Raw genomic sequence first — 26100 nt, 5'->3', positions numbered from 1 at the left:
TTAATTGCGTTCGAGCACATAGAATAAACTCCAGGCTACGTTAATTCAACTTTTGTGATAAATTTGGATAATTTTATTATAAAATAAGACATTAATTAAATATTCTAAAAAATGATTATTATTCGTATATATTTGTATAATATAATTTTCAAAGACGTTTTCTAAGCTTCAGAAATTTAAAATTATTATTACACAGAAAGAAATTTGGCACTGGTGGTCTCGTGTCTTATTGGATAAAATTAGCGTATAAATATATATAAAGTAAAATACATCAATAAATAAGATTAAATTAGCTTTCTTTTCCACACTCTTAAATAATGCATAAAAAAACAAAGGATAATTAAACCGATAATAAAGTATATTGTGTCATTGTCGAATTATAAAATAATAAGAATGAACAAAAATGTATTTATTTTAATGTAATTTTCTGCTCAATAAATCGATGATGTTGAAACAAGTAACATATGAATATAAGTAGTAGGTATGTTAACAAATGTTACAATACATTTCCACGTTGTAAACATGCGACATACATGGGAAGTGGATAAGATAGATAAATACAATGAAATTCTGGAGTTGTCAAAATTATAGTCAACTTTTGAATAAATGAGACTTTAATAAATTATCATTAAATTCAAAATTATTGACTAAATATTCAGAACAAACAATCTATAATATAAATGAGTATGTAAAATAAGTATTAAAAAAACTAATTTAAACCATGAGTGTCGTGATTTGTAATTCTGTATATTTAAACTTATCAGGTGATATAAATTGTATAATGTAAAATGTTTGAATTAACTAATTCAAGATTAACGTCAAATACAAGCCAATCAGTAGGGAAGCTCAAAATACAGGTAGAGGCACTGTAAAACTGAATCGGATTTCAAATCAAACATGAAAAAGGTACATAAATAAAAGAAAAAATGAGAAACTAATTGTTAATTTGAATATTTTAAAATATCAATTATTTTGAAGTGCAATGAAGAAATAATATATAAATCTTATTTTAAAAAACGTAACATTTTGTTTATAATATGATATTATTTTTGTTTGAAAAATAAATTTGTGTCACACTAGCTTGAGTATAAATATAATTTAATAGCATACATATAAATTAAATAAATTTATTTTAAAAATATCTAATAATTTACTAAATTAGTAAATTAAGTTGATACACTGAATAATTACTTTTTTTTTATTAAATAATTACAATTACTTTAATAATTATAAATACTTTTAATATTTTTATTTATTAATTGTATTTATTAAAATTCTTACAAATTATTTATTATTTTGTATACAATTCGATTCTAAATAAATGTTTGCAATCTAACTATATAATTAATTAATTTCAGTAACACTGAATGGATATGACGTTGCAATAAGAGAATGCATATAAGGATTTTAAATATCTAAGAAAACGTAAAATTAATTTGATTGAAGAAATTCAATACCTAAAAGTATTTGAGAACTGAAACTATTTTATTTTAATGACGTTTTATGCGTTATGCCTACATTTAAAAAACATTCTATCATATTCATTTAATGAAAGCGAAAATTTCATTTCATATTGTTAATTTATTTTCGTTATTATAAAATTAATATATATTTACGCAAATATGAAGACTCGAATTTCATAAAAGAAGAATTAAATTATAGATTAATGTTAAGAGAACGTTAACATCGCTTATCATACTGGATAAAGGAATCGATTGCATAAAAAGAAAACTGATAAAGAAGAGTAAATTTATATACAAGAATATCAGAATAATTTACATAAACAATAATAACAATTCTGAAATTCTTATTAATGTGTAGGATGAACGTGCTCACAGATCAATGAATAGAATTTATATGTTAGAGGAAACAATAAGCTTTGGTAAAAGAAAAAAATTGACCCTTAATGTTTTAATAAAAATGAAAATGTATAATTCAAATAGGTAAGGAAAAATTTATTTATTTGTTAAAAATATTTTGTAATAGTAATTAGACATTATTTTAACAAGCATGAAAATAAATATACATTTATGTTTCCATATATAATATAAAATACATATAAAATACAAATTTCAAAAATGAAAACGACACTGTGAATTGGGAACCGTAAGCGATGCGATGTCTATGTCAATTTAGCGATCAATTTAGTAAAGCTAAACTGTTTTAGAATTTGTAAATAAGCATAGTAAACGAATATCTAAATACGAAAAATATATAAATTAATTCACATAATAATTTATTTATTATAATCTTTAGTTGAGTAAAATATTTATAACAATAGGATGTTAAGAATACTTCAGAAAAGTTCATTTATTCATTTATATTTTTGTTTCGAAAATTATATTTAGTAAAATATGACCACCATATATTTTTCGAGAAAAAGTTAAGTTGTTCATAATTTGTTTAGTTGTTTAAAATACACAAGGTAAATAAAGGATGCATTTTATTGAAAGCAACGTGGAAAGATACGGTTAAAGAGATAAAGTTGATGTTTAAATGTAATGAGGTGCGATCACAAAGCGTGTATAGTCTACAAATTTTATTGAAAACTATAAAATATTCCAAAATACTATAGAGAAAACTATCCAAAAAGCAAAATGATAGGATTAAATATATAATAGTCTTAGATGAAGCAAAAAAAAACAACAATATAAATAAGATCCAATATAAAATGATTAATAATTAATGCAAGAGTGGGTTAGGGACAGAGAAAGATAAATAGAGGAATGTATTTAAAAACGGTGAAAATAGAAGTACATTCTATGGGAATCACGTATTTGACAGAATTTTCGCCATAGTCGACCGTCTGTGCGTGGCTTTGGACCAAATCAAGAGAAAATTTATATTTTCGAAGAATCTCAGAAAAAGCTAAGTAAATGTACAAGGTATAATTATCGTTATGTATATGCAAGATACTATATTAAAATCGATATATTTGCGATTTTAACGGACGATTGTCCGGAAAATTTTGTCTCTAGAATATTTGGCAATGCAAATTAATTATAAAATAAATAATATTAATTTTATTTATAAAATGAGGATTAAATAAAAGAAAGTTGTGTTGGTTATTAAAAACTGCTAAATCTCTTTAGTAGTAAGATTTTTCTTCTTCGTCGGTTCTGGTATGAATCTTTGTCGCTTTGTAATATTGATAAAAAGATTTCCAAAGTAGACAAAAGTTCAAACCCTGGCATTGTATATCCTTTTGGTTTCGAGCTCTAAATTCTCGAGGGCACAACGTAATCACATTTGAAAACAATCGATGTTAAACAATTTTTGTGAAATAGAATTGCTATACGTATGTGTTATGGGAGTGAGCGATAACTGTGCAGCGATGGTTATATATTTTCATAGAACTTGAAAAGTTCTCAGTATTCGGTTTAACAAAAGAAACGGAAAGCGCAAGTGGAGAAAGGAGAAATACATAAATATATATATATATATATATATATATATATATATATATATATATATATATATATAATGCATAGTAGTTGATGAAACAGGTAGTTGGAAATGTTAACAATAATGATTATTAAGCAAAGAAAAAAATGTGCCACTTATGAATTGGTATAACAGCTTTCGTTTTTTCAGGGAATGAGAGATAATAAATGATAAGGTTATAATATTGGTTCCTCAAAATCTTGAATTACGTTTACATATTTATAAATATAAATAAATAAAATGCAGCACATATTGTGATTGGATTGATTTCGTTAAATTTAGACTTTGTTAAACTCTGGCGATAAAAATTAAGCTCGAAAACTTTTGAAGTGTGACGGTGTGGCAAGAAGTATAGTGAAATTATTTACACCTCAAATTCATTCATATTTAATATGTTTCAAATGTTAAACACATTGAGTAAAATGATAAAATACAAGTAAATGAGTTTAATTTAAATCGATCGTGGATCGATCATTGATAGAAACTCAGCGAGTCACGTTAAAAAGGCATAGCGTACGATTGTAAAACAGAAAATTGGGATTGTCAAGAAACTTAAATAATAAAAAACAGAAAAAAGTATATTTATTATTAATACATATATCAACCGATGAGATGAATATATAAATGAAATGACAAAATAAAAAAGTCTTTATTCGTGTTTCCTTATGGTTCTTTTTCAATTCCTTTATAACATTTCCTGTCTCTACATAGTTTCCATGGCTTCTACAAAGAGTGCAGATGATAAAGCAGAATGAGGTAAGATGTATGCATCACTGTTGATAAAACGAAAATGTTCTGCTTTTCTTCGTTAAGATATGTATATATTTTATTCCAATAATTTTCATTATAAATTTAAACGTTTTCTGAAATTATAATCATTCATTGCTATAAACATAATTCGCCTTTGATCTGAATTCTATTATATTTTAAAGTTTATTATATTCACACAATTATTATTATTATATTATATAATTATATTATATATTATATTATATAATAATTATATTCTATAATATTAAATATCTTAAAAAAATATTTGCAATAAAAATGATAAATTAAGTAAAAATATTTTATTAACCAACTGATTAAAAATTTTGTGTTTCATTAATAACTATTAAATTAACAAATTAAATTAATAACTAATTAAGCTAATCTATACACTCCATACATTTATTTTCCAGCTATGCATTATCATATAAATTCAAATTGAGACGAAATCTTTATTTAGGTTTTTTTAAAATAAAATTGATGTTTTTCAAAATACTTTGTGGTCACATTCTTGATAAGATTTACTGGAATTCTTAAAAGATTTTGAATTGCCGATCCAAATACTTGAAAATTTTTTAGACTTTATACTTACAATTGAAGTTTGCTTCTAAAGTATAACATTATTATATTCGATTAATAGAATTTTAATTAATTAATAATTGTTTTATGTAATAAATACATAATCGATTTTATAAATGAATGAATTTTATATAATACATATATAATATATGGCATCTAATATACAATAGGATAGATTAATCTTTATTCCATATTTTTATATATTTCCATTTAAAAATAGCAAATTAAAATTTATTTATAAAATAAATAAAATATTTTATTCTTTTTAATATTTTTATCAATATAAACTTATGTTCATAATATATTAGGCTGAGTTTTTGTAATTGTAGTTTGAACAATAAACAATAAAAATTTAACAATAAAAGTATAAACTTGACTTTAATACATATATAAATACTGTGTAGTCAATTTATAATTTCATATTGAATATTGAATGTACAAGTAAATTTAATTAAATTAAATTTTATATGCTTTGGATTTTCGTTACTGCTTAAAGATTGTATCTAAAATAATTTTATACAATCTTATTTAATTCCAACAATTTATTTATATAACAATATTATATAATTATTAATCTTAACACTTTATTTAAGGTTCCGAAATAATATATAAAATTCATTTTTTATCTGAACAGATTTTTTTTTAAATAAGAAAACCTTTTATTTCATTTTTTTCATGTTAATTTATTTTCTTTCAATTTGATAATGTTTTAATGGAAGTTGAATACTTAATCGGAATTTAATTCTAAAATAAAAAATATATTATTAAATAGGATAATATAATCTTAAAATATGAAATAATAATATAAAAAATATTAAAAAAGAGTAACTAAGAAAACAACTTCTAAAGTATGCAGATTATTAAAAAATCTTAGAATCGGTGATTAAGTATTTTAGTTAATCTTTTTTAAATATATTCTGTGAAATAGTTTTATATGCATCAAGTATTTATGTCTCTCTAGTAAGATAATTGAAAACCCGTAGGAAATTGTAGTGTTTCTCGTTTTTGTTCGTTTATATTCGTTCGTCCAAATCGAATAAAAATAATTCATTTGTGAGTTATAAATATTTATAGAGTATACTTAAATTCTAAAATGATTAATAATTATTAAAATAATATATTCCAAAATAGTTAAAGTTTAAGATTTTTGTCTTTTCTTTTTTTTTGACACTTGAATATATATGTAAGTCAATAATTCGCCGTATATTATCTAAATTATTGTATTTATTTACATCAAAGTTGCAATTTGTATATTTCAATGGTTCAATTATTTGCTAGTAATTGAAAAAAATATTATTTAGTTATTGGAATTATTAAACGTATGAGTTAGTGATTGAAATGATATGTACTGAAAATATTAATACAGAAATATAAGTACAGAATTATATTACGATAACAATTATTAATTTTTTTAAGTAATAAAAAATATGTAAATAATTAATTAAATAATAATTCAATACATATGACAACGTTATTTCCAATAATATATATATATATCTTATTAAGCTAGCTATTAATCAATAAAAATATATTAATAAATTAATTCTATTCTTATTAGAAAGAACTACTTAATAAAGAAATTGAGTTTATATTTATTTTATATTTTAAGAATATAATAATAACAATAACAACAATAATAATAATAATAATAATAATAATAATAATAATAATAATAATAATAATAATAATAATAATAATAATAATAATAGTATTAATAATAATAATAATAATAGTATTAATATTAATAGTGGTAATAATAATACTAATACAAATACTAATAATAATAGTAATGAGAAAAATATTATTGCTTTACTCTTTATGTATTTTTCTCCATTTGTATAATCCACTGAATAAGATGGCCTTATATGGAATATTAAAAAGAAAAATCAAATTAAAAACGTTTGTATATCCATGATTGGAAAAAGAGAACGAATAGCAGATGCAAATTTGACCGGTAAATAAAACCCGATGGTGAATTTTTCAGCTTAACTAGAGCAATAACCCACATTTCTCTCAATCGGAAATTCATTCTAAATACAGTTCATTGAAGGGGGAGGAGAGATAGACGTCTGTTTTGCAATACATGTAGCTAGATATATGTACAAATGTGTCGAATCCCATCTCCGTTGGATTTGACGAGTGGTATCGGTCGAGCTGCTGTCCGCTGGAATGACGCTCAGAGGAAGGTGCTCCAATAGACGACGTTGAGAATGAAGAAGGCAAAAGGGAAGAGGAAGCGCGATATCTTATCGATGTATATGGCGGTGGCCCGACCCTCGCAACACGTGTCGTACTGAACAGTGGGTGGCCGAACTGGACTCCTGCTCCTCTCCGAGTCCGACCTCATTGGCGTCTGTCCCCAACAAAGAATGTTTTTGTTCTTATCCGACTGTTATGCGTTCAAAAGCAGTTTATCAAGTGATAGACCAAGTACGGTCTTTTTTTTTATTAGTGACAATGGCTCCCGCGAATTCACTTTCCTTAACCGCGTCGTGCTTAGCAAAGGGTTGCGGGTGGCATCATTCGTTTTGGCAATTCAGTTTCAAGTGCATTTCTAACTAATTTGGCAATGGATAATTCTAACAAATATTTGGTGTTCAATTGTATCTTCATTCTAATTATGTTCACATTTTACCAAGAACTGGAAAAGCGTGTATAAAGCAAAATTTACAGCGTGACTATGGTAACTACAGCGGTAATAACTAATAATATAATCAGTTTTATATAGAATTATGAGTGCACGTTAATTGAAAATACAAATAGATTTTAGAAACTTTTGTTACTCTTCTCGTACACGAGACATTTTATTTACGACATCAGGTATTGCCGTAATACATACTTAAGCTTTACTTACATAGTAAGCAGATTATAAAATGTATTTATATATTTTCTCACAAATTATATACTTTCATCATTAAAAATTTATATACAATTTTTGTTTATGAGATAGCGATATTTTTTTGCAATTTATAATAAATCTACACTATTTCTATTAATTTTCATAATAATTTGATTTATATATATATATATATCTTCTAATAAAATAATATTATTTCATTTTAATTGGGATTACATTCATTAGTTGTTTATGATAATGTTTTAATAAGTTGTACTGTCTAAATCTTTTACAGAAAATTTGCCTTTACAAATTTTCAAAATAGTAAATTTTAAAAGGCTTTCAACAAATTTTTTAGTAAATGTATAATAATATAAATACACATTTTTGAAAATTCTATCGATCTATTTCTATTTCTATTTCTATTCATCATTTATTTCCTATTGATATCATTTAATCTATAATTATGCTTTGTATGAGTGATTGGATATATAAAATCAATATTTTTATAATATAAGAAGTCAAAAGTGATTCAGATAATAAAAATGTGTAAATATATTATTAATAAGTATGTATTAATCTACTGGTAATTAATTATTTCTTAAATTATACTAAAAAATTATGCATCGATAATGTTGCAATCAAGAATTCCTATGATTTACAGATTTATAAATGAAAATATTTGTGCAAATGAAACGTATTCATATAATGCCAAATAATATTATTATTTTATTATTGAAATCATTTAATTTATTATCCTTTTTAAAAAAAGAAAAGATTCATCCTTTTTAAGAATTTTACTATATAAGAATTCATTGTATCTCTACATTTAACTCTAATTTCATATAAATAATCTTATAGATTTTAAAAATCAAAATGAAAAATAATGGAACAATTATAAAGTACATTTATATTTTTCACAAATACGTTTTATAACGACATATATTCCTATTAATGTCAGTTTACAAATCTAATCAAATAAATTTATCTGATGAAATAAATATTTTTTTAACAAAATAATTATATTATTTGTATAAAATTTATCTACTGAATAAATTTAGTTTGTATATGAAATCAGAAGTAGCATTATTTTTTAAACTTGCGAGCATTCTGTACTACATACAACTAAGTATACGCACTTTGAATTCGTCAATAGCCTCTCGAAGATCCTCGTCAGAATATCCTTTCATTGCTTTTGTAGCTACTGGCCCCATGTAATTGTTAACAACAGCGAATTCCATAAGAGAAAGGAAGACAAAGACGCTGCAGGACGACATCCAGACATCAATAGCTTTGACATAGGAGACGGGCGGGAGTGATTGCTGTGACTGTGTATTTTGTGTTGCTGAAATAACGGAAAATAATATTAATATTTCTTAAAATACTTTTCTTGTTTGTTCGGATAAGTAAATTGTTCTTATTAAGATTACTTTCATATTTCGGTGGTTAATAAACTTTGGCCATACAATCAATATAATATAATAAATATTGTTTGAGAATAAGAGACTCCGTTGAGTAAGGCAATAAAATATCTGACAAGTAATGTCATGAAAATTGCATTTAAGAATTCAAAACTTTCCTGCTCATAATTATTTGTACTAGTGTCATAAAACATCTGGAAAACTCTAGCGGAACGTGCTCATACTCCCAGTGCAGTAGAACCTAATGGGTTTACTGCCGCGAGAACCCCAAAGTAGATTCAGAACGAATATCAGATATGCGTGAAGCATTGATTACAAATATTTACTGCAACCCAAAACCCGTACGTGCAACAACATGCAATGACCATACGTGTGCACTCGGCCTTTAAGACAATGCTTGCATTGTTCTTCGCTATACCACATCTGGTCGATAGCATTGGAAAATTGACCACGCCCAAGCGGACCCTTCTTCTAGCCAAGTCCCAGAGAGGGATGAGGCAACCAAAGAGAGGTGACCAATGAAAAAGGCTCGCCACCTTCCGACACTTTCCCGATTAGCAAATTCGGAACTGAGCCCGGAAGGAAGTGGAAATGAAGGCGTGCATAATCTATTGTGCGACCCAAGATCAACCACTGATTGGTTAATTAATAAAGGAAGCAGGGATCCCAAGTGGAGCGGGATCAGTGAATCATTTTAAGAAGGGACTACGTAATGTACCTTCACTTACTCTTTCCAAATACTTCTTACAGTGAAGGATAAGTCACGACCTTCTCTCACGGAGGAGGACCGGAGAGATGAGTCGTTTAGCTGAGTTTTAATAAGAAGTTCTTTCCACAATTGTGAATTAGTGTACGATTGAATTGATCTCATCAAGACTGGATTGCGTGGGACCTGACCACTTGTGGTCTCACTTGGAGACAAGGAAGAACTGAAGGGTTGCAACATTGCAAGGGAACGTAATAACAAGCCATCGAAGAGAGACTGGAAAATCACGATACACTGCAAGTAAGTCCTTACAGCTAGTACTCATTCTTGATTTCTCGGCTTATGTAGAAGACGGACGGATTAAAGTCCAACTACGGAAGCTTCCCGGACATACTCTTGAACAAGACCAGCTATAAACGCCACATTGGCTTCTCAATCCACTACAAGTTGTTCCCGCCACAGATGGCGCACAGCTTCGCATAACCTCCATCTCGGCTCTCTTACGACCTATATTTAGAGGCAACTACACACGTGTTAAGACAAACACAATAGCATTCCAGTGTTCGATCATAGCACTACAATCACCATAACCTCTTAGTGATAATATTCAATAGATTATAACCTGCTTCATTCATAGTAAATATATTTCAACACCACAAGATTATCAAGAAATATAAAGTTCGTCTGTAATTCACCCTTTTGTAAATTAATTCAAATAAACAGAAATAATAAAGACATGTGTTAATTATTAATCAGTGCATTCACCCTTTACTTGCCCGGCAACCCCACACAACATCTAGTGGGTTTTTTGTTCTAAGTTAATTATTGCACGTTTGGCTGACGAGTCAAATTGTGGGATTATTTTCCGAACAAATATAATATAAAAACCGCCCCATTGTATTTTCTTTCGCAGTTGAATTTATTTTTAATGTTATATACAATTTTTATTGTATTATAAAAGGAATAAAAAATAAATACTACATTAAGAATTTTTTATTAAGCATCATAAAATATTTAGTTTTATTATTAAGTATTGTAGCTACGTTTAACATATAAATTAAATTGTTTTCTCTAGATATTTTATTTTCCATTCGTCGAATATTGAATAATATATTATTCGAGATTGTGATAACCTTTTTCAATGCCGTAAAACATCTGGCAAAACAACATAATTAAATAGTCGTTAGACTTTTGAGAAGTCCTGCCCATAAACGTCTGGCAATAGTGTCTTTAAATATATGGCAAAACAAGTCGTTAGACTCGGAAAAATCCAACTCTTTAGGCAGCTGGAAAGAATCGCTATACCAAAAAAATCTATAATCTACCGATATATAGTGCTCCCCCCTTGTTGTCAAGTCCGTCATGCAACCGCCAGAAGCACGTCAAGGGCAATGAAATCGAGAGCTCTTCTTGGCGTAACGATCAAGAGAAGATTAAGCTTCGTGATTGATGACAATGTCGCGAGAGGCGCTGCCCTCGCTCTATAAGTCGCAATCTCTGTGATTGGACAAAAAAAAAGAGAAGGGATCCCAAGTGGTCACCATGATTAGTGAAATGTATTTAAGAGAGACAATCATAAGGTTCAAACATTCTCGATGAAGTCCTCATAGAAAAAGGAAGTGGCAACTCCCTCAACGGAATCCGAAGACAAGTACCAGTTGAAGTCCTCATTGAAGAAGGAAGTGGCAAAGTCCCTCAACTGAGTGTAAGATTAGTCTTCATTTGTAGTATCATCTACTTTAGGTGTCATCTCAAATTTAAAGCTCTCCAGGAGCCAGGTCACCGAGCATTCTTAAAGGATTGAGGCCATCTCAGAGGTACACGCAAAATTATCTTAAGTAATTCTACTGTCTGTACTCAAGGAGAAGCTCATAAGTACTCACGCGCACGAAGACTCGTCTGCAAGACAACGCGCCATTGAGCGCCCACCTTGCCGATATAACCTCTCTCCTAGCTTGGGTCCTACGCTCACAAGGCCAATCTTCGCGCCATTCAGCGCTCATCGCAGAAACATTACGCGGTTGTACTCAAAGAAGTGGTAAGAGCCTTACAACCTCTCACTTCCCTGGGAATAGCACCAGTGTACTATGCCAAGAGCAACAAATATTACAACTCCTAATTTTGGTTAAAGCGCATGCTAAAACCAAGTGTGATCTGCCCAGAACTAAGAGTTCATCAATTGATAACAGTAACAAGAATCATTCCTGTATCTGGAAATTAACGGAATAAACAGTATAACAAACAGATATATTAATATTGAATTTATTACGCTATCCCTTTCACTTGACCGCAGATCTCTACTACATAATATCTTCTGGTCTCTGAGTTATCTATAAAAACAATTTTGATCCTTCGAACCGGACTTGGTAAAACAAGCCGAATTATCGAACAGATTTTGTACATTTCTGGTGCTTCCAGCCGGATAAGTTGAAGTTAGTATATACCTTCAATATTAATAATTTTAACGTTACATAATACAAGAAAAATGTTACAATACGAGAAAAAGAAAACAAAGGAAACCAGTGCTGACGTATACATCACGCATGGTAAGGAAAACCGTGTAACTCGTAGCAGTGCAAAGGAAAGAGCTCGAGTAGAGAGCAACGTGAAAGCGAAAGGTCAGTGTATTCGTATAATAGCAATGAAAAGGGTAACACAGAAGCCCCCTGCATCGCATTTGGATACATGCATCGAAGAAATCACGATCACAAGGGAATTAATAGACGACATACACAAGGCCTTCATCAAGGAGCACAGCTACCTAGAATAATTAACATGGCCAGCAGCACTGGATACCCACGAATATCTTACAAATAATGTTCAAGGAGTAGAGTTGAGATTTATCAAGTGCGTACTCTAAAATAAGTAAGTTGCTCTCCAACTTGAACAAAGCAAAAGAACCAGTAACAAAGTCTGACGACACGTTGGCCGGGATCGAAATTGAAATGGAAAGAGCTGTCTTCCAGATATCATTATTCCGAAATTTTCAGGCGAATATCTAGAATGACCCATGTTCCGGGATTTATTTGTCTCAATAGTGATAAACAATAAAAAATACAGCGAGGGGCAAAAACTCTATTATTTACGAAAATTACTGGATGGTGGCGCAGCCAAGTCTGGAGCACGCTTCCGATTACAATATGATTTGCTTGCACTGTCATGGTAAGCTTTATCAGAGAGATATGAGAACACTCGCCGAATAATATAATCTCAGCTTTGTAAACTTCTGTCTGACTTGTCATCATTGAAAGGTGATGCACAAGAAATGGAAGAGGTAGCCAGTGAATGTAGTGACTTATTAAAGAAACTATGACAATTACAACTCGACACTGACCCATGGGATTGTATAGTGGTTCACCACACATTGCAAAGATTCAGCAAGCACACACGAGACCAATGGAAAAAAGGTCCTTGTATTTAATTGATGCCTGCGTTCAACTACCTACAATATAATCCAAAGCAACAGCGCAAGAGCAAACGGAATTTCTGAAAGTGTAAACGGCTGCATAATACCTTATTACATGAAGAATCAATTCAAAGGTAACCCAAACAAAACACAGCTCAAGCTCGCCCCCTAAATGACGAGAAGATGCAATCGTCATTCCATCGAAACCATTATTAATGACAACCCTGTTGGCCATTGCCATGGCTAAATTAAGCTCACCATCGACCACAGTACAAGCTCGTCTTTTAATTGACAACGGAAGTTGGGTTCACAACAGAAGATCTTGTGAAGCAGCTCAAAATACTACATCAACGTTCTGTCATCACCATTCATGAAATTGGAGGATCCATTTCCACCCAGGCTAAAGGTGTTGTATCACTCACACCTACATCAAATCATTCTAACTCTCAGTCACAGTTCTAGCTCACATACTCAAATCATTGAGAAAAATGCTCCACCATATAAAACACCACGACAAGTATGGCCGCATCTTAGAAATCTGAAATTTGCAGATCCAAAATATCTTACATCAAGATTTGTAAATATTGTTCTTAGAGCAGATGCATATGGACAAATCATCAAGCCCAACATAATCAAATCGGCTCCATCCATGCCAATAGCACAATTATATATTTTTGGATGGCAAGTACTTGGACCTGTCAATGAAACAAACAGTATGAGCGCAGTAGCATTCCACACTTCAATAGAAAAAGTAGAGCATGCATTACAAGAACTACTGACAAGATTTTGGGTGCAATAAGAAGTTCCGAGGAGCTCCGATCACCAATACACCCTTAATGAACAATGGTGTGAGGACCATTATAAGACAAATCACTCTTGAGACTCAGGAGGGATATACACCGTCGGCTTCCGCTCAAGAAGTCAATCGAACTCCTCGGCAACTCCCACAATACTGCACATCAATGTTTACAAAGCCTACTGAAGCGATTCACAAGAGATGGAAATTATCGTCAATACTACCAAAATTTTTTTATGGTATATACAAATTTTGATCCTTCCAAACGAACTTGGTAAAAGAAGCCGGATCATCGGACACATTTTGTACATATATATATATATATATATCTTTATTTACGTACAATTTATTTTTATTTACTTATTATTTTATAATAAAAGAGATATTAATTGAAAAAGAGATCTATAATTGTATATATTATTATTCTATTAAATTAATTTTTCATACATCGTTATATACAGCTTTATCATAAAAGGAAAAAATTGTTGAATTTTATAATTATTTTCTTTACACTTTGAGTGAAATACAACATTTTGTAGCATTAAAAGTATCCATGAAAGAACACGAGTGTTATCTTTGCAGTTGAAAAGAAAAATATCTTTGATAACGTCTGTAGAAATATTGTGTAAACTATATCACGCTCGAATTGAATTTGGATGCGACACCGGCCTTCTTTCCCGCGATTCCTCCGCCGCGATAAATTACTCTATGGCTGCCTTTAACATGTTCAGTGTCCGGTAATTCGCTCACGCGATGTTTGTATTGATGTTAGATTTATAAACCTCAACGTGCTTTTTTTTCTTATACTTTTAGCTTTATTCGGTTATCTTTATGCTTGAGATGGAAATTGAAATATTCGTTAGGCGAGTAGTGTTAAAAGTGAGTAATTTTTGAAAAAATAAAAATGTTCATTGATTTGACTAATGTTATAATCGGGTAATTATGTACATTAACCTATTTCTTAATAATTATTCCATTTTAATAATTGAGTTGTTAAGTAGCGATAAGTATAGATTATAAAATATTGCTGTCGAAATTCTTACAATTTAGCCCGAAATATTAAATATACATATATATTTAAGGGTTTGTATAATTTTTTAAAAATTTTATTTCAACCAATTGATACTTATATTTACTAAATATTGAAATTAGAAGCATAGTTTATTTTAGATATTATAGCATGATAGTAGTTTACTAAAATAATATTTAAAATATTAAAATAATCATAATTATCCAAGTAGCCCATATTTCAAACAGTTAATTCTGATTTTTATTTACAACATTAATGTACTTATTCATTTCACGAAATTTAATAAATAAAAACGTTCACTCTATAAAAGGTTCGTATGCTAAAATTAAAAAAATATTTTTATCCTAGTACTTTCTCGAAAAAAAGATTAATTTACTTAAATGAATTATGCCGCTTAAAAATCGTATAATATATTTGAAATTAGACATATGTATTTTTTAATGTAAAAAATTTTTTGCGATAATATCAACTATTTAAATGTAATAATTCATACTTTGTATTAATATATGTTTATTATGATTATTATTGTGGTTATTAATTTAATATATTTCCAATAAATTTAATTAATTATCTCCATCAGGAATATTCAGTTCCACCCCCTCCCCGCTCCATTACGCTTACGTATTGAGGGTCTCTCTTCAGGATTGATTTCCAAGGTTTTTCTTCGTCTTTTACGAACGCGTTCTGAACATAAAAAGTGAGCTTCCGAAGGATAGGGATAGAAGAGGAGAAAATGGCCCTGTCACATTTCTCAGAGAAGAAATAATATCACTAGTACTTAAGCTATCGACTCGAAGAGTCGACTCGATTTAAATATAAAAATAGTAATCCTGTGAGAAAGTGAAATTCGCATTTAATTATTGTGTTCTCGGCGATTGCTGGTGATCGAAATATCGACTTCTTTGTCATTCTTCATAATTATTTATATTTAATGTTATAAAATGAGATTAATTAAATAATATGATTTTGAAACTCAGATAATTAAATAAAATTCATTTCTTATAGCAATACGCAAGTTTTTAGAATAATGGAAGAATCGATGGCCTTCGTTAAATAAATTATAAATTTAATAATATTTTGTGCTTTACCAATGATTAATAACTGTTTTTCGCTCATGCTCTCTAATACTATGTCAGTTTCCGTTCGCATTGATGAAAACAAATTATACTCTAATTAAAATTGTTACCTAAAGTAAGTAAAGAAGTAACACCGAGTGTGACTCTCGCGGGTATTGCCTCTGGCTTAATCCAAAATGCGATCCAAGACATGACGACAATGAGGGCCGAGGGTATGTAGGTATGGAATAAATGATAGCCGAGTCTGCGACGCAAATTGAATACGATCTGTATGCAGGTGAAGTTGCCGGTCGAGTATTCAATCGTGCAGTCGGTCGTGTAGTTGTTGGCGATGTCAAGCTGCGGCAGCTCGATTTCCGGATTCACCACCAGCGGGTCCGTCACGTTCCAAATGAACACCAGATCCTGCGTCGTATGCGACACTGGAATAATGCACCACTTTGTTATTTCTCCAGAGTGTGGACTTACATTTCTAACTTATCGTTACAATATTTGACTAATGATAAGTGCATAATAGGAAGTGTTCAAAACAAAGCTTATAGCATAAGTTTGAGCTACAGGGACGTGTCTCAGAACTTTTAGAAACTCAATGAGAACGTAAAGGCAAAATCTAAGCGACATATCACATATGCGACTACGAATAGTATATATACATTGCACTTTAAAAAATTTGGAGAAAATTTTTCGAAAATTCATATCACGGTATTGTTTATCTATCTATACCAAATTAAATTTATTTTAATGTAAAACCCATTCATTTAAAAAATTCTCATAAAAATTACTAATCCTTTGATATTTTTACACCGAATATTTCGATTGTTATTCAAATGTCGATACCAAACTAACGGATTATTATATATTGATTCTAGATCAAATATTTTTACTATTGATTGCCGCTATATATGATAATAAACATTTTTTAGTTTATATAAAGTTGTATAACAGAGTTTATATAAAAATTTAATTATTTATGTCAAACATTGTAATTGTTACTTACAACTTTCGATCATCATTGAGCATATTTGCGTATCGTGAGGATAGGACTCGAATTTCATAGCACACGACAGCACTAACGTTAATCTAAATAAATAACTCTCATTAATAAAAATAATCATACTCACTGCGATATTTTAATAAAAACAAGGCCTATTAAATATGAAAAACATTGGTAATGGAGATAATGTTTAAAATTAATCAACATACTCAATAGGATTATTATATTGAAAATATATGATTTTCTTGCGTATTAAATTTACTTTAAATATTTATATTATTTCTTATTTAATTTAATGATAAATTAAAAATATATTATTGAAATATTGAAATTTCTTACGCTTTAACATTGTAAAATGTTCATGTTCTATCATGTTGTGGAATTATCAACCATTTAAAAAATATTGTATTCAAAGTAATAAGTTTTTATTCGTTTTTTGCTCGAAAAGCAAAGCATAAGCATACTAATTAGTAATGAAGCACTCACTTGGACATGTAAAGTAAAGTTTTATCGTGGTAGAGCCATAAGTAATGATTGGGTATCGACATCTCGTGAAATGTGACTTTTTTTGCGTTTTTAAAAAAACAATCGGGTCTCCAAATGTTGTGCAGCCAATCGACATCTAAAATCCTATACTCTTCTGACATATTTTCTGGCATCCTCAATCGCGAGTCTCGCCAGCTTTGCGCAAGGAATATGTCCGCTACGTAAGTCTAATTCAAATTGAAAAATCTTTTATTTTATCATTTCTGACTGGATAATAACGAATTTTTAATATGAATAAGAGACATTCTATTAAAAGATTATCCACACGATCTTTTTTCTTATATTCATAATAATGTTTAAAGTAGAATTATAACGCAGAAGTGAATTTTATTGTGTGTGAAGAATCAGAAATTCTAATATCATTATTAAAACAATATCACCAGTAGAATAATTATTGTACGGATATAGTCGCACCATCGACTCTTCGTTGATAGAATCGATACTGAGTACCGTGACGTGAAAATAGACAATGGTCGGCTGTCCTAAATATTTAGGTGCTCTGTGCTTATCGTAATTTTTCGGATTGATCGGTAGAATATCCCTCAAGGAGAGTGAGACTTCTTTCCTACCGTAGTCTTCGCGATCCATTTCTCTGTAATACGTAACGTTAATATTCTTATTCTTTTATATAATCAGTAAAAAAAAAATGCTTACAATGATACATAATTTTGAATGAGAATTTTATAACTTTGATACAGTCTTATATTTACAAATTTATGCCCTTTGAACGAACGATTAATATGTATTTGTATTATTTAATTTAATATGTTTACTGTGTAATAATATACAAATAATTACTAATCAATTTAGAAATAATGAATTGCGGTTTTAAGTGACACGTAATTATAGTGTTTTATTTAATATATTTTACATTCATATCCTGCTTGTAACCGTTAAATCCGTTTTAAGCTAATATAAATCGTTTCTTTAAATAGGATTACTTAGTAAATATTTAAATATCTATCCAAATACTATCTAATATTTTATGTATTTAATATAAATAAAATTTTAATATTTTACAGTAATTCAGTGAAAATTTATATTAATTTTAAAAACGAATAGTATAAAATTTATGTGATTTTCAATTTTCATTTTAAAAGGTAATCTTATAATATTATTATTCATAAGAAATAATCTATTATAAATATATTAATTGGCACCTTAAATATTAAATATATCTGTACTTATTATATCATTAGTAGATTAGAAAATTATTTTAATGAGTAATCTCGATTATTGTGCAATCAATGTGTAGAACTAAATACAGCAGCTTTATGGATTCCTATATTTTTCATATCCAAATAATGCTTATAATTGATATCTGTAAATTAATATGAATTGTGAATCAAAATAACTAAAATAAAAGCGAAAATTATTAATGTTTCATTGAAAAATATATATTAAGACAAAAATTATAATGATCAATAGTAACCCCAGTGTATTAAAATAAATAATAAGAATATTCAATTAGAGCATATCTAATTGTATATAATATTTTAAAAATAAATGTTATTCATATTACTAATAATACAAATATTCGATACAAATCAAATTGACACATTTTTCTTTATTTTATAAAAGATAATCCCTTTATTTTTTGAATGTGCGGCAAAAAAAGTATGTAAGAGAATCATTTGTGAATAACGTTAAATTGCTGAACCGCTGAACCGACAAAATCGTGTCTTATATCCTTTTGATGGGAATGTGACATCATTATGAACAAGTACGATTTCTACTAAAATGCCAGAAAATCCGAAGCTGATGTAATGCACGTCACAAGACTTTACGACACAATAAAATTATTGAGTCAACTGAATGTGCATTATAATTTTTTATTGAGGTGTTAGGTAATACTACAATTTTCAAGAAAAGGGAAAAACTTACTTATTTATAATGTACAGTTAATATCTGAACTTTTATAATAACTTCCTTGCTATACGAACCTTAATTTAGTATATTCTTAGATTATTTAATGCCAACTAACACATTCCGAATGAAATGAATCTGACAAAAGTACCTGTATATATATATATATATATATATATATATATATGCATATTATAGTACTGAGTAGATATCAATGATCAAATTTATAGACGTAAGCCAATCAAAATTAATTATAAAAATTTCAAAAATAAATACTTTCGTCGTGTTTGTATTATTCAGTTTCCTAATAAATGAGTAATATAATAATATGGAGAATAGTGTAAAAATACAGTTATCTATAGATAGTTTTAAAATATTTTAGAACGCAAATTTTTCTAAAATAATATTTTTATAAATTTTAAATAGTTCTTCCTTTCTTTTATAATCGTTTCGATCACTAATTTTTTCAAATAGATTAGAAATATTTTCTATTGTAATCAATAATTAATAGAGCGTCGATAAATATAGCAATAATCTATTATTTCTTAAAGAATTTTATATCTTCATTACTTAAGTATATCGATGAATGCATAAAGTGTAATATGGATTTTAAATAAAATAAATTCTTTCTATATCAGCCATCACATTTTTAATACTTTTAAAAGAAATGTATACAATATTATAATAAAATACGTTTTTATCAATAAATTAATTATTATTTAAACTAATTAATATTTATTATATATAGTTGTGTGTGAAAAAGCCTAATAAAGTATATTTTTATTATATTGTACATAGAATATTATGTATGACATTCTAGTTGATGGATAGAAATTGTTGATTATATATTTGTATCTATTAATAAATATATAATTGTAGTATTAGATTCTGATAGTTTCGTATTTCTTATATAATTTAGATTAAAGCATTTCATGTAGTTGTCATTGAGTATTGAACATGTATAAAAAATAAAATACTTTTCAGTTAAAATTTTCATATCAAATAATAATAATTTTAAATAAAAATATTTTTAAATAACACACATGAATGTGAAATACAACGGATATACATAATTTCTTAAATCAATATTCTAAAACGATAAATTCTGAAATGATAAATAGTGTAAAGGAGTGAAAATTTCAATATCTATTAAACGATTTCATTAAATTTCAATTGAAGAAACTATGACTAATTGAAATCAATATTTTTAATAATATTTCATTACTGCTCATATCAGTTATACATTAAATTTATAAATTGTAAGCTCACGTCGAAAATCAATATTACTTTTTATTAATTAAAACTTCATTTGATTTATATACAAACGAAAAAATCATATATAAAAAAACATAATTCAATCAAAATTAAATCATAAGTATTAACTATTTCAAATTCGAGTAAGAAATATACAATTGGCATTATTTTTTTCTCAGTCTGTAACGTTGACATGTAAATTCAAATATATATTGTATTAAATGGAACGAATTTGATGAGATAAATGCAGTAGTAATAATATGCTGCTATACTTAAGAATCTACGATTAAGACTAAATTATTCGGACATCGCTCATTTAGAATGAATATTAGCGATTCTGATGAAACGGCAATATTGAGGGGGGAGAAGCCGTAAGAAGTCTTCGTGCTGTGCATACCCTAAAGTTCATCCTACAATGTTCTTTCCTTTCCCTGTACTTGTCGTTTAAGTACATTAATAATAGAGCAGAGGGGTTTTCACTTCCATTTCACGGACTCCTTTACGCATTTTATGAATATATTTACTTTTTCATCAATATTTTTTACTATGTCTATCAATTCCTGTATATTACAATTGTTTTCAAAAAAAAAAAAAAAATGACTAGAAATATATTAATAATGAAACTAAAAATATTTCAGACCCATCAGTCCCATAAATAATTTAAAATGTACTAATTTATGTCCTTAATACTACTAAGTATTAATTTAAAAATGTACCAGTCGTAATGTTCAGTGCAACTTTTAATAATATTTTAATACAATATTAATTGAAATAATTTTTATATATTCCTATTAACAAGTCTTTTATTCATAATTTTGAATTAATGGTAAAAAATTTACTTACAAAATATTATTGTGCTAATGTATAAATTTAATTTTCAAATTTTCATAGTATTGGTAAAGACTTAAAATGAAAACTTCATATTATACTAGAAGAATGAAAATAAAAATATTATTTGAAAAAATTAAATTATAAACTTACTGTAGAGGCCTACTGTAAATCATATTTAATAATATAATCTTATAAATCGGAAATTAAATAATATTAGTTAAAAAACGTTTAATTTTATTATTTAGATAAAAGTATCAATGAGAACGTATCTCTGTTTTAACAAAATTTTGTATCCATTTTTATAATTTAAAAATAAATCTTCCTTTTAGTGTTCTTTTAGTTGTTATAATTTAAATATTTTTTCGGTATTCATGTTTCATAAAGATAAATACTTTTAGATAAGTGTACTTGTATACTAATTTAATAATTACTTCTAATTTCTGCATAATTTTAATATCTTACAATGTTTTCCTAAATTAATTTTAATATTCATTGATTATATTTTTCATTAAATACGAAATAACATGTTTATTATAAAGAGAACAAGAAACTTTGTAATAGATACTTAATCTATAATATGTGATTAAATTTAAAATACTTGCAACTAAAAGTATCTGTACTTTTGTGAAAAATTTGATCTCAATAGGAAAAGCCGCTATGCATAATTCTTTACGCGTTGTTCTTCTTATAGAAACATTAGAAAATTCAGTGTGAACAATGCAAAAAGTAATCAAATTAATTTAAAAAATATACAAATATCTAAAAAATGAATTTAAAGCGTATGTCATAAAAAATCTCATACCTTTGCGATAAAGCATGAGAATTCGTGTACTTAATAAATGGAAAGTTTTACAGTAACACTGTAAGTATTAATTTTTAATTATACTAATAAATTTTTTTTGATTATACCAATATTTTTTTTTATGATTAAGTAAAGTTTAATTTGTATTCATATTGAAATGTGAAATCGTATTAATCTTTTTATGGTTGTGCATCGATAAATTTGTATATAACATATGTTTGTATAATAACAAATAGATGCATTTTTTTATGAAATTCATATGTTATTATAAAAGTAATTAGTAAACAATAAATGCTCAGATAATTAATTTCCAATATTTAATTATCATATATATTAATACATTCATTATTGTAATATGGAAGCATTTTATCTTATTTTTTATTATTATAACATGTATCCGTTATATGTTCTCTATAAATAATATGGTAAATTACTATTAAATAATTAGTTATAATAAAAATTATTGATTATAAAATAAAAATGTTTTATAAAAATTTTGTACAATATTTAGGAAAATTCATATAAAGGAGTAGGAAAAAATAAATTAATTTGATTTATTTTTGAATTTTTATAAAGACGATTTTACTATTGCAATTTAAACATGATTGGTTATTAGAATATAATAATAAAGTTCAATGATAAAAGGCTTAATGGTATAATAATTAATGTTCCCACATAATTGAGAAAATCATCGGACACGTGATCGATACACAAAAACAAATAAACATTGTTAAAAATATCGACACCTTTACCTTGCGATCTTCGGAAAAAAGCGGTACCCGCGTTTTCTCGCCGAAAGTCGAATTGTTCGTGAGGTTAGGCTATTGACCTTAAAATGCCAACCCTCGACCTCCGTTGAGAGGACGGCCTCGCATACTTTATCACTGAGTACGCGGGCAGCAACGGCCGGCGTAAAAAAATGATAGAAATTATGATGTTAATCATGATTATATGTTGCAAAAATCCCATGTAATTTCTAATTTAAATGAATGAATAAATAATTGGTAACCCCAGCCCCAAATCTCATGGCAACTGATGCAGCAAAACATAAAAACATAAGTAGTATAAAAATTTAAGTAATAAAATTAATAATATAATATATAATTGTTGATAGAGCATTAATTACGACGTGGACAATATTGATATAACAATTTTTCGTGAGAGTATAATTATGAAAATTTTAAATAATTTTAATATAAAAAATTTTATGTAAAATTTCAAAAATAGTATTCAATTTAAATATATAGTATAAAAATTGTAAATAATAATTAAAGAAACTATTGAATCAGATGGTACATTATTACTATCATTGTTTTTGCATTATACTATTAAGTGTTAATTAAAAAGTATTATTGTAGCTTAATAAGTACAATGACACGGTTTATAATAATGTTTATAATAATAAAATAACTAATAATTATTTTATACCTTTAAATCAATTAATTTTTAGTGTTTAAAATAAGATATTGGCAACTTTATACCAAAATTCTACACAATACTTATAAATCTAATTATTCGTTCGAGCTATGAGAAATATATGAAATAAATAGAAATATAATAATTACAATAATAAAAATAGAATAGATGAAGTATTAATTAATTAGATATATAAATTGTAGTTAATAAGGCTTTACTCTCATTATATTCTAGTATGAAACACCTTTCTGTAATAAATCAGTCTTCCATTTATCGATAATAATTATAATTAATTTATTCTTCTAAAATGTCAAAAAAGGAAGATAAATATTTTTCAGGTGAATTAAATACTTACGGATAATGTAAGGATGCCATGTCAAATAGGGTGTAAAGGTAGCAGCATAAGATCGGCAGAGAATATCTCCTCATACCTATCAAATCAATTTCAAACAATAAAAAATACCAGCTAACCTACTCTAAGTCGTATACAAGTATTTAATTATAAAGGAATAAAATTCGATTTTACCCATTTAAAATTTTAAAAATAGATGAAATTGCAAACAAAAAAAATACCTAAGCGAATATTTCATTGTTATTTGCAACTTTTTATGTAATTCAGTTATATTAAATTTGAAATTTGAAATATTTTATGATATGAATTAGTAGATTTTATTTTTTTAGCATCTATGATATTGTTAATAGGTTCAAAGAGTGCGAAATATATAGTAGAATTAAAATTTTTTAATTTTTTAAGATATTTTTAAATTGGTAATACAAAACGTAATTTAATCATTATACATTTAGTAATATAATTTGTTTTTTTCCGATTAATTAAAATTTTGACTAGCACATTCATTAAAGTTAGATTTTTTTTTATAAATTTTCAACACAAAAATAATAATTTTTATAAAGTTAAGAAAACTGAAATTAAATATTATCAGTTTAATATTTAATTTATACAAAAAAATTAATAAGTTTTTTTAACTAATTATTGTACTATTAATATAGAAAGATTTATAATGTGATCGTATTAATAATAATGATAATGATGATGATAATGATGATGATGATGATGCCCATATGAATGTATGAATAAATAGTAGAATAAATAGTTAGAATAATTAATGATTTTAAAATGATCCTAAAAATGTTCCCTAACGCAACTTTAAATCTATTTAATCTTTTGTAAGGCAATAAAAAGTTTTTATAATATTCATCTCGTGCAAAATTTAACATTAAATAATTACTTAAAAACATATATAATTATAATAAGTAATTATATTCTCAGGCTATGATAGACCTTATTTGAATAAGTGAAATGAAAATAAATCTTTTACATTGAATTTTCAGAAATAACATGATTAAATATTGTACATTGCATAAATATTTTAAATATGACGAAAACAATTTATAAGGCTAAATATGATAATAAATCTATTATAATAAACTTGAGAAATAGAAAGGCACGAAGAGAAATGAGGGTTTGACTTAAAGTAGCGCTATACTACTGAAATTTCGTGTATAATATTGAAGAAAAAAACACAATGAAATTATTATTCGTATCAATTTTCCGTGTATCTATTAATAATAATGATTAAAACCTTATTTATCTTGTTGACTGTTATATGTTATTCTGAAACATCCCTGCTAACTAAAATCAGAAGCAGTAACACGCTTATATTAGAATATACGGTATCAATAAAACTTTTGTTCCTTACAATGAAAGATCCAAAAAAAGATAATTAATTGAAAGCTATTGTTACCGATCAGCTATACATTGTACTTCGGTCGAGCTTCTTATCTCTCCTGTCAAACTCAGAAGGTCTTCGCCGTCTTTACACTAATCATCTCCATCGTGACTGACCGGCGTGCACCAGCTTCTCCGGCTCTTCGTAACCGGCGAGTAGAGTAGACGTAATAGCTAGTTGTTGAAGGGAAATTGTACGAGCGTAGGAGGCTGCCGGACAAGGCTCCGACTACTATCGCTCAGATCGACTTCATGGACTTGACGTGCAATGGTGACACTTTCCCTCTTCGATCGTCAAATTGACTTTGTAGGCTACTTGAGCCTCATCGCACCAATACGAGTGTACCAGCGTTGAACGAAGCGCATTACTATGAATATGCGTGGTGATAGGTAAAGCTGATCGCCTTGTGCTGCTGGCGAGTGAAGTGGTCGTCGAACGGCTCGGGCTTTGGTTCTGTTGAGTCTATCGAGTGACCGATGACTTTAAGCCAATTTTCTTATCGACTAACTGATTAAGCCCTACTCTTTCATCGAGGGGCGCATGAAAGACAGACAAAGACAGAGAGAGAGCAAAAGGGAAAG

The 26100-nt window shown here is 27.6% G+C and overlaps 1 protein-coding gene across 1 annotated transcript; it reads right to left on the bottom strand.

Moving 5' to 3' along the window:
• Window positions 1-6747: 6747 nt before the first annotated feature.
• On the bottom strand, window positions 6748-25580 carry HisCl1 (Histamine-gated chloride channel subunit 1). Its single transcript, XM_011498835.1, has 9 exons — window positions 25535-25580; window positions 24127-24202; window positions 23108-23239; window positions 18017-18194; window positions 17543-17769; window positions 17060-17142; window positions 16173-16484; window positions 8767-8972; window positions 6748-7144 (listed from the first exon to the last, which is right to left on the bottom strand). Exons 2-9 carry the CDS (start codon window positions 24198-24200, stop codon window positions 6968-6970), a joined length of 1389 nt encoding a protein of 462 aa, XP_011497137.1. The 5' UTR covers window positions 24201-24202; window positions 25535-25580; the 3' UTR covers window positions 6748-6967.
• Between the last annotated feature and the right edge of the window lie 520 nt (window positions 25581-26100).

This window comes from Ceratosolen solmsi, unplaced genomic scaffold (genome assembly GCF_000503995.2).
Source record: "Ceratosolen solmsi marchali unplaced genomic scaffold, CerSol_1.0 scaffold10, whole genome shotgun sequence".
NCBI classification, from domain to species: domain Eukaryota; kingdom Metazoa; phylum Arthropoda; class Insecta; order Hymenoptera; family Agaonidae; genus Ceratosolen; species Ceratosolen solmsi.
The sequence above is the reverse complement of the archived record's forward strand: the minus strand, read 5'-3'. Positions and strand labels throughout refer to the sequence as shown.